Genomic DNA, 9,620 nt, shown 5'->3' on the forward strand with positions numbered 1-9,620 from the left:
AGAGTGATGAGCTTGCTATTTTTTTCCTCTTTCCTATCCTCCAGTTGTCTTTCAGGATCTTCTCCATCGTGTTTCCAAAGAGATCTGTTTAAAACCACACCATCAGCATCCTGGGCCCCACGTGGGCACGCTAACCGCTGCTGACTATCAGATAAAGCCATTTCCTCAATATTACAATCTTTTTGGTCTGGGCCCAGCCTAGCCAATCAACATAATAATCTTCTACACCTCTACCCCTTGTAACACATAGACATCATAAGTTTATGCTACATTTTCTAGGCCACTATGTTAGACCATTTCCACTGTAAGCAATTCACATGTATTCATTTATTTAGTCTTCACAACAGCCTTTTTGGTTGGTACCAAAACCAAATTTTATAGATGAGGAAACTGAAGCAACAGAGAGGTTAAGTAACTCACCCAAGATCTTGTAGCTAGTTAATCCTCATAATAGCCCTCTGTAATTACTATACCCATTTTTGTAGAAGCAAAAACTGAAGCTCTGGAAGGTTAAGTATAACTTGCCAGAGATCACCTAGTAACTAGTGTTGGAGCCAGAACTCCAAAATCTTTATGTTCATCTGCAAATAGGAAAGTGTCAGAAATAGCCAAAGCATGATCCTACTAAGGAAGATAAATCCATTCCTGCCAACAACCGAAAGACCTAACAAAATCTTGCCCCAGACAGGAGTCAGACATTTAGGCTTTGAGTCAGCTAGAATATAGTTGCTCGGAAGCATCAAGACAGTTGACTGCAAGAGTTCAAAATCTCCACTCCTACAAGAACTTGGGGTTCATCCCACTATCACACAACAGTGTATTCATGGCTGCAAAAACAATACATTAGTAGTTTTTTTAACCTTTAATTTTTTAATCTTTAATATCCCTTTAATACCTACTTACAGCTGTTCTATTCTAGATAATATGTAATGATAATAGTACAAAACTAATTTCATATCAGTGTTTGTCCTATCTCAAGATGTCCTGCAAGGAGGTCCCCTGTTCTGTTACCTGAGAACCATTAGGCTCCAACTGCCAATATCACCATATCTCACTGATGCTCTGACAGTATTGTTCTAGGACTCCTCCCACTTTTGAGGATTACCCACTATAAAACCAGGCACATAGGGACAGGAGTCAGGAAAAGGAGAGGGCAGGTTGAATCACAGGAAATTAAAGCTCTATATCAGTAAAGGATTTCTGAAACTTTAGAATCATGCCCCCCCACAAAGATTACTCTGTAGATCTCACTTTAAGAAATATTGGTCCCAAAGTCATCTTTTATATCTACTCTTTTATAAATTAAAACTTTGTAAAAATAAACCTTCTTTTTGCAGGGAGTAATTTGCAACTGAAGAAGCATCATAAACTTGAGTAACTCCCGCTCTTCAGAATATAACCATGAATTCCCAGAGGCTCTCAGAATCGTTTGAAAAACATCACCCTAGAAAACACCTGAAATGCAAACTGAGGTCCAAAACTGAGGGCTGCCAAACACAAAAAGCAAAATTAAAGCAAGGAGCAGATGAATAACATAAATTGGCCAGGAATGGGGAGCATTAAATCTTAGAAAATGGCAAAAGTATGAGACATCTGATTCGAACCAACCCTGCCCCTATTTCCAAAGCTTCAGATCTAAGATTTTTATTTCCTCAAGTCCTTTCTCCTAACACCAGCCCATTGTGCTCTTAACCAAGTTGCCAAAGATGAAGGAAAACTTAAAATTTCTTTCCTCTGTTTCACCTCATAGTTCTCAGCTTCTCCCAAACTTTCCTGTTGCCTGGTTATAATTATAGCTTTCTATTCTTCTAACCTTTTAGTGATTCTCCTCTAGGCAATCATTTATAGTGATTTCCAGCCCCATCCTCCAAGCTCTAGAGCATTTAGCTATTCTCATTTCAAAAGCCTGAAACTCATTAACTCCTAACAAAGTAATAGATGTCAGGTTATTATGCTTCCTAAAATTATAGCACCACAGAATGGTGATATTAAATAGAAAAAAATGTGTCCCTTCTTAAAACCTTTTAATCCTTCCCATCACCTCAGATAGGAGTCTGATAAGTACAATTTCATGGACTAAGTCTTCCCAACTCTCCCGTATCTCCTCAGGCTCCTACCATATCAGTCTCACCAAGCAAAGATATCAAGTCTCAGGCTAGAGAGGCACTTCCTGCAAGTCAGGCACCAATTGGGGGCTACTTCATCATTCCTAAGGGAACAGAAAGAACTAGACCTGGGCTAGGAAGGAAGCATCTCCCTTGGGCTCCCCATAACATGGCCTCCCTCCCCTCCCCCCTAGCCTATGTCCTGAAACCGACAGTGACAGACACGATCAACTCCCACTCTTTATTGGGACAAAGAAGAAGGCAGACCGACACCACAGGCCCACCCGCCAGGGGTGTCCAGACTTCAGCACCTAGTACAGCATATCATAAATACAGGCAACATGGGATGGGTGAAGGGGGTAAAGTTTCCATACACAGGAAGAAGCCTAGAGGCCCTTCTAGTCTTGGAAACTGAGGCATATACTGCACTGGCACAGTCTACTTACAGATGAAAAAGATAGAGGGGGGCAAGATTTCCATTTTGCAGATAGATAGGGAGCTATTCCCTACTGCAGATTGGAAAGAGGAAAGAGGTTGCATGGAGGGAAATGCCTTTTTATACATCTGGAAGAAGAGCAGATTTCACCTTATAGATGGGTATGGGAGGGAAGGAGGAAAGTTTATTTTACATGTTAGCAGAAATGGATGTGGGAGGAAAGTCGTTTTGCAGACAGGGTAAGTGCTTCGGGGATGATCAGTTTACATGGGGGAGAGTTCACAGGCCATTCCATTCCCAGGTGACAGGAGGGAGACAGGTGCAGGAAAGGAAAAGGTCCTAGGCCTAGAGAACAAGAGAGGTGTACCCCACAGGCACCAGCCCCTCCACTCCATCCTTCCCACAGCGGAGCCAGTCCTCATCCACAGTGGCGATGACATGCAGCACTTCCCCATGCCGGAAGCTCAGCTGGTCAGGTCCTGCAGCATTGTGGTCACAGAGAGCTCGGACTGCCCTATAAGGAGCCAGAGGGAGATGCTGGGATGAAGTGAGGCAGGGGTGCCCAGCTGTCCCCAGCCTCACCTTCCCACTGTATGGTATGTCCCTGTTGGTTCAGCTCAGTAAACATCAGTTGGGCTCCGGAAGAGACATGGGGACCATCTATCAACATGTTGACTCTATTTGGGGCCCCAGCCCAATCCTGAGCTCCAAACCCACTCTTTAGCTGCTTATTTGATGCAATTTGCACTTCTCTGGTGCTTCAAATTCAACATATGCAAACTAAATGACTCAACCCTCCAAACCAGTCCGCTTGTGTCCCCTATAGTGGTAAATGGCATCACCTTCCACCCAGTTGCTCCTGGCAAAAACCAAGCTGTCTCAGTCTTTACATCCAATCGATCACCAAAACCTGTTTGATGTTTGTATCTCCCACCACTTTATCTTTCTCTTCAACCCCACTGCCATTGTCCTCACTTAGGCCTCTATACTCTTTCTCTGGACCACTGGCATATGATCTAACTGGTGTGCCTGAATCTTGACAACCCTCTCCAGCTCCACTCTCCAAACAGCAGTCAGAGAGCTGTTTAAGTCTAAAACTTAAAACTAGCAAGCCTGTTGTCACCAGGCTTAAGACCCTTCAATGGCTCCCACTGCCTTGGAGTGATGTCCAGATTTCTTAGCTGGCCTACTGAAGCCATCAACCTCCCTAACACCACTGCCAGCATCCTCCACTCCAGCCACAACTAATCATGTACTCATAGTTCCTCACTTACCACACCTGGGCTTCTCCACCCTTGCATCCTGTTCCTTCAGATGCACACCCCACACCATCACTAGGCCTTCTCTGAGTCCCCACACCTGGGGAAGAATCCCTGTCTGGCTCCAAAGGACTCAGTCTTCTTTTCCTAGAGTCTTTCCCACACAGAATTGTAAATGCTCGTTTATTCATTGGTATCCCCACTGGAATACAAGCTCCTTGTGGGCAGGGACTCCAACAGGTTTTCCTTTGCATTCCCTCCCCCACCATAACGCTAAGCACATAGTAAGTACTTGAAAAGTAATTGAATAGAAAATCAAGAAGCCTAATTCAATGGATTGAGAGAACCAAAGCCAGACCCTAAAGTCAACGCAGCCCCTCATACCAAATTAGAAGACCCCACTAAAGAGAAGAACAGTGCCCCAGTGGACACACGTGTGCGTTCGTATACACATAACAGTAATAAAAGTTACCACTAACTGGGCACCTTCTGTGTGGCAAATGCTTTTATATTGAATAAAATCACGTTTAGTCTTCATGACAACCCTAACAAAAATATAATTTATCCTATTTTTACAGAGAAAGAAACTAAGGTTCAGAGAAATTAGTGTCACACCAATAATAAATAGCAAAGATGCAATGCAAACCAAGCACTGACTTTACAGCCCAAGGCCGTTTACACCGCCTCCCATCCACTCTGTGAAGACAGAAAAACACATAGGTATAACACGCACACCACTTTCTCCCCGACCCTCCTTACCTGTGGGTCTGCGCTGTGCTGGGTGCCGAGACCTCAAGTTCCTTAGAAGAGGGAGTCTCAGGAGGTGCCCCCCGCTTCACCAGAGCCAACACACTCACTGTCGGGGGCAGCCAGCTGGATGGTCTCCTGGAGGAAAGGATGCAGGGTCACAGAGGTCAACCCACCTCCATAAAAAGAACCCAAGTACCCAGGACTTTGGAGGGAGGAAGAGGTTGAGGGATGCAACTGTGGTTCAAAAGAGGTCAGGAGTTGGTCACTGCTGACGGCAGAGTGGCAGTTGTGGGGCAGTTACCTTTAGGGTGACTAGGGAGGTGACAACGAACATCTACAACACCAAAAACTACAAAGGGACCTATGGAACCAGCAGGCTTAGATCCAGAGGGTCACTAGAGAGTACCTGAAGCCATTAAAGAGCTACCAATGGTCAAAACCTAGAGCAGGAGTTGGCGAACTTATTCTTTTTTTCTAAAGGGCCAGAAAGTATTCTTGGCTTTGAGGGCCAAGAGGCAAAATGGACAATATTATGCAGGTATTTACATAACTGTTAAAACTTAATGACTTAATAATATAACCATTTTTACTTCAGGGCTGTAGAAAAGCCAGACTGTCAACGTCTGACCTAAAGGATCCCTACTGAGTTTCAAATTGGGGTGACTGAGGGAATTCCCTGGTCCAGTGGTTAGGACTCGGCGCTTTCACTGCTGGGGCCCGGGTTCTCAATCCCTGGTCCAAGAACTAAGATCCCACAACCTGCGTGGCGCGGCCAAAAAAAAAAAAAAACAAATTGGGGGGACGGAGGGCTCTGAGAGGAGGTCAGAGGTCATGGAGAGGACCAGGGACCCCATTACCTGGACTTTGCGGCTCCACTCTCAGTTTCTGTGAGGCCCCCAGGCACTCCAAACAGTCTCCCCAGCCATACTCCTCTGCCTGGTGCAGCTTCCTCTGAGGGCAGGGACCTCTCCTGTGCGACCTCAGTTGCAGTCCTGTGATGCCTCGATCCCCATCGGGGAAGAGGGAAGCCCTCGGTGCCGCCAGAGGCGTAGACCCGGGAAGCCTGGGTCAGCTGCTCCCACCAGCTGCCTGGGGTAGGAGGGCTTGAGGGGGCCGAAGGGCCTGGAGGGGTCTCCCCAGAAGCCCCCCGGAGGCTCTGGGCCAGCCGACCGCCCCAGTGCAGCATGGCTTGCACAGTCTGCTGCAGGGCTGGAGGCGAGCCTGGGGGGTCAGGGGCCTGAGGCAGGCCCAGGAGCAGGTGGTGGTGGTGCTCAAAAAGCAGGTCCAGGTGGAAGGTGAGCACCGACAACGGCTGCAGCAGGAGCAGCAGCTCCGTGGACAAGGAGGGGCAGCCGCCCCGGGCCAGGGAGAAGAAGCCGGTGGGCAGGTACAGGAGAGACAGCAGGCCTGGGAAAGAGCAGGCTAACATCAGCCCCTGCTCTGGGCCTAGTCCAGAGCATCAGCCCACCAATCAGCGAACATCCTCCCAGGCCTCTTACTGTGCTGGGCACTGGGGCAGAGAGAGGGGGACACGGAGGGGTGCAGAGCTGCCACATCCCCACCTGTGTGGAACCACGGCCTAGAGAGGGAGACACATGTAGAACGTGTGGTGACAAATATATAACGAAAAGGAGGACTTGAGGGCCATGGGAGCAAAATGGGCGAGCGGGGTGGGGAATGGGGGCGAGTTAGCCTAGTTTGAGGTGGGGGTGGAGCCTCGCTGAAGAAGGACCCAAAGGATGAATGAAAGTTAATGAGGAGGCAGGAGGGGCAGGAAGCCCTATTCTAGGTGGGGGGACAGTAAAAATAGGGCCCTGGGGCAGGAAGAACAGGAAAGGAAGACTGTCACAGGACCAGGGAAAGCCCCAGACCTGAAGGCAGCGAGCAGAAGGCAGAGGCCAGATAACCAAGACTTTGGAGGTTACAGTGAGGATTTGGGTCGTTCCTCCTATGGACAAAACTCCTTGAAAGAGTTTTAAGCAAGAGAGTAGTAGTAAGATCTGGCACCAGGGGGAGCCAACAGAAGAGATCCCTTCCCCCACCGGCCCCAGCCTAGCACCCCCATCCTCTCCCATCTGAGCCTCTGACCTGCATCTTCCTGGAGACTGGAAAACCACAGCTCCAACTGCTTAGTGCTGGGGGAGAGAGGAGGGAACAGAAGTTCAAGGAGGTGGAGGACTCCAGCCCCCTGTGGGTGGAGGATGGGAGATAAGACTGGAAGAGGGAAGGCCTTCTCTGGGGACATGGGGCACCCACCATGTGTCCCACCCATGACACTCCTGCCAACCCCAGGCCATGGGAGGGATGCCAGAAAGAAGGCCACTCACTTGAGGAGGCCCAGGATGAAGGCGTGGAAGCGACTACGGCTGCTTCTTAGCAGGGCCAGACGGCTGACCTGGCCATACAGGGTTCCGAGGGAACGGGCGCTGGAGCCTGAGGACACAGGGCGCAGTCAGCCAGGCCCAGTCCCTGCCCCAGTCCCTGCCCCTGCCCGCCCAGCCCCACACTCTCCCCGCTTCACCTGTCTTCACAGACGCCTCCACCACGCTCCAGGGGCTGCTCCGGCGCTGCCCAGTGATGAGGTCTTTCCGGAAAGGCTTCAGCCCATCGGCCACCAGGGCATGGAGGGCCGGACAAAGGGTGGTCAGCACGAGGTGCCCCACATCTGGGCTCAGACGGCTATCCCCCAACTGGGCCTGGAGGCAGTGCAATGGGCATGGGTCCAGAGATACCTCCAGCCTTCTCCCCGCCGATTGCTCCTGCACCTCAGAGCTACATTCACCTCCTCAACCCCAACGCCCTTCCCACAGGCACCTTCACCTTCTGCACTAAGTTCCGGGCGGCCCCAAAGTGCGAGATGATTTTATCCACTGAAGCGCTGACGGCTATCAGGAGACCTGGGTGGGGGCCAGGGAAGGGAAGAAGCGTCAAAGCCCCCTGTCTCTCCCTAGGCAAACCCCAAGGGACTTGGAGAGCCGGGTTTACACAATTTGACCCTGAGAGAGGAGGGCCTAAGCAAGGGGAAGTTGATTCCCAAACCAAGGGTCAGAAGTCAGGGTGTCCTACCTTTTTTCTGCTCCTGCAGCTGGCCAGTCCCACTCTGGGCTTCTGCCATCCACAGTCGCTGGTCCCCGGGGACGCCGGTGAACGACCAGGAACTACGGACTGGGGTAAGGGAAGAAGAAGGCAGTGACACTTACCAGGGGTTACCCCCAAGGACTCCAGGCTTCCACACGGGTCATCTCCCGCGGGTCTGCAGCATCCCTGCCCTTGAAGTCTTGGGAAAGGGAGCACAGGGCTGGGTGGAGCATAGGGCAGCCCGACCCGGGCTCCCAGAGTGAAATCCTGCACATATCTCAGCACTGCCATCCTGCTCCCCACTTCCCGGTTCCTATTTCCCTTCCTCACGGCCCAGCTCCTCGATCCCGGAAGTCCCGACGTGGGGCAGCCGCGCTCGCCTCCCGCCTGCCAGGCAGGGGCCTGTAAGGCGGGAGGTGACAGGGCGAGGGAAGGGAGGGGCAGCCTTGTGCCCACCGCCCGGGGCCCTTGTCAGGTCTGCAGGGACCCAAGGAGCACGTGGGGAGCCTGGACCAATGGAAAGACAGACAGACGGGAAAGGGAGGAGAGACAGGGGGAGAGGAGACCCAAGGATTGGGAGGCTGGAAGGCGCCGGAAAGGGGAAACCGGGGTCCTGCGCCAGCATCTCGGAGGAGGGCGCCCGCTGCAGCCCACGTGGGGCTGGCCCCATGGAGAAGGAGTGACCAGAACCCCCTCAGCCAATGAGCTCAGCGAACTTCACCCTCTACCCTTCCCGAACAAGGTGGGGATCAGGCTCGAAATGCACTGGCCAGAGAATTCCACAGAGGGTGTGACCCAAGGTCCTTACCAATGGACTTGCTGGGACTCCCTTAAAAGCATGAAAGCCTGCTAAGCCCGTATCCACTATGCCCGGGCCTCGAGGGAGAGTGGCCGGGCCACGAAGCGGGGAAAGCAGCAACCTTTGCCCAGTACAGGAAGCCAGCAGGGCCAGACTCCCCAGTACCAATGAACTTAGAATCCGCCCAGGTTTGAAGGGCAGGACCCAGAGTAGGTCTGGGCGAGGATGGGTGGGGCTTTGGAGCGGGCGGGGCAGCCCCGCCTGAGGCGTCGCCCGCGGGGCTGGCCCGGGTCCTTCTTACGTAGCCTGGGAGGAGGCGGTGGGCTCCTGGTCCAGCGAGGGGCCTTCGGCGGACGAGGTGGCCGTGGCAGCGGGGGGGCGGGTACCTGGCGGAGTGGGGAAGCCGCGGCGGGGAAGGTGCTACTTCTGGGAAAGAGCGGGGACAGCAGCAGTGCCAGCTCAGGGCTGGCCAGGCAAGGCAGGTCCCCCCTAGCCGGAGGCGAATAGGCCCCCACCGGGGACAGGCGGACAGGCAGCAGCTGCTCCTCTGGGGGACTCGGCGCCCCCAGTAGCCGCAGCCCAGCGCCGGGCCAGCCGGCCAGAGGCGCCAGGAGCAGAGACCCAGCTGCGGCCGCGCCCCCACCCTCCAACAGGGGGCGCCCGTCAGCCGAGAACCGGAAAACCAGAGGCCGAGGGAGCGGGAGGGGACCGGCTGCAGGCAGGATTGGCGGGGGAGGTGCGGAGGGGAAGGAGGCCAGCGGGATGGGCAGCCAGGCAAGGAGGGGCGGGAGAAAGAGGGAGCAAAGAGTTAGTCCCGTAACCCAAGGACCCACCCAGTTTCCCTTTCCCGGAGCGCTCCCTGGTAGAAGGGGACGGGAAGGATGGGTGACACAGAATGGAGGGGAGACAGGGGGTCAGGTTGGAAGCTTTGGAGGTGTGGGCGAGGCCAAAGCCCAGCCCTCCTCTCTCTACCTCCTGTCTCCTGTGGCCTCTTACCCTCAACGCCGGCCTGCGGGCCTGGTTCCTCCGGCTCCTTTGCCGCTGGGGCCTCCTCACCAGCAGCTGGGCTCCCCGCCCTTCCCTCTTCGGGCTGCCCCTCTGCTATGGGCTGCAGCCCAGGTCGGTTCTTCTTCCTCCGTGGAGGGACGGGTGGAGGTGGGGGTCGGGGCGGGACCAAGGCCCAGCCAGCTGGG

At 53.1% G+C, this 9,620-nt stretch overlaps 1 protein-coding gene across 5 annotated transcripts in view; it reads right to left on the reverse strand.

Moving 5' to 3' along the window:
- Positions 1-2,332: 2,332 nt before the first annotated feature.
- Positions 2,333-9,620, reverse strand: part of RUSC1 (RUN and SH3 domain containing 1) — an 8,647-nt gene continuing 1,359 nt past the window's right edge. Inside the window, exons 2-11 of one of the 5 annotated variants that reach the window (XM_007457932.1) lie at positions 9,424-9,620; positions 8,729-9,139; positions 7,617-7,715; positions 7,371-7,447; positions 7,072-7,246; positions 6,878-6,983; positions 6,639-6,685; positions 5,408-5,957; positions 4,560-4,685; positions 2,333-3,055 (exon numbers count right to left, since the gene is read on the reverse strand). The exon at positions 9,424-9,620 is cut by the window's right edge and continues 18 nt beyond it. In XM_007457932.1, the coding sequence (XP_007457994.1) occupies positions 2,887-3,055; positions 4,560-4,685; positions 5,408-5,957; positions 6,639-6,685; positions 6,878-6,983; positions 7,072-7,246; positions 7,371-7,447; positions 7,617-7,715; positions 8,729-9,139; positions 9,424-9,620 (1,957 nt within the window). In that variant the 3' untranslated portion in view covers positions 2,333-2,886. Of the gene's footprint in view, positions 3,056-4,559; positions 4,686-5,407; positions 5,958-6,638; positions 6,686-6,877; positions 6,984-7,071; positions 7,247-7,370; positions 7,448-7,616; positions 7,716-8,008; positions 8,037-8,728; positions 9,140-9,423 lie in introns of those variants that run through there. The other 4 variants (XM_007457933.1, XM_007457936.1, XM_007457934.1 and 1 more) reach the window with 4 other exon arrangements.

Source organism: Lipotes vexillifer, unplaced genomic scaffold, assembly GCF_000442215.2.
Source record: "Lipotes vexillifer unplaced genomic scaffold, Lipotes_vexillifer_v1.1 scaffold238, whole genome shotgun sequence".
In the NCBI taxonomy this organism is placed as follows: Eukaryota; Metazoa; Chordata; class Mammalia; order Artiodactyla; family Lipotidae; genus Lipotes; species Lipotes vexillifer.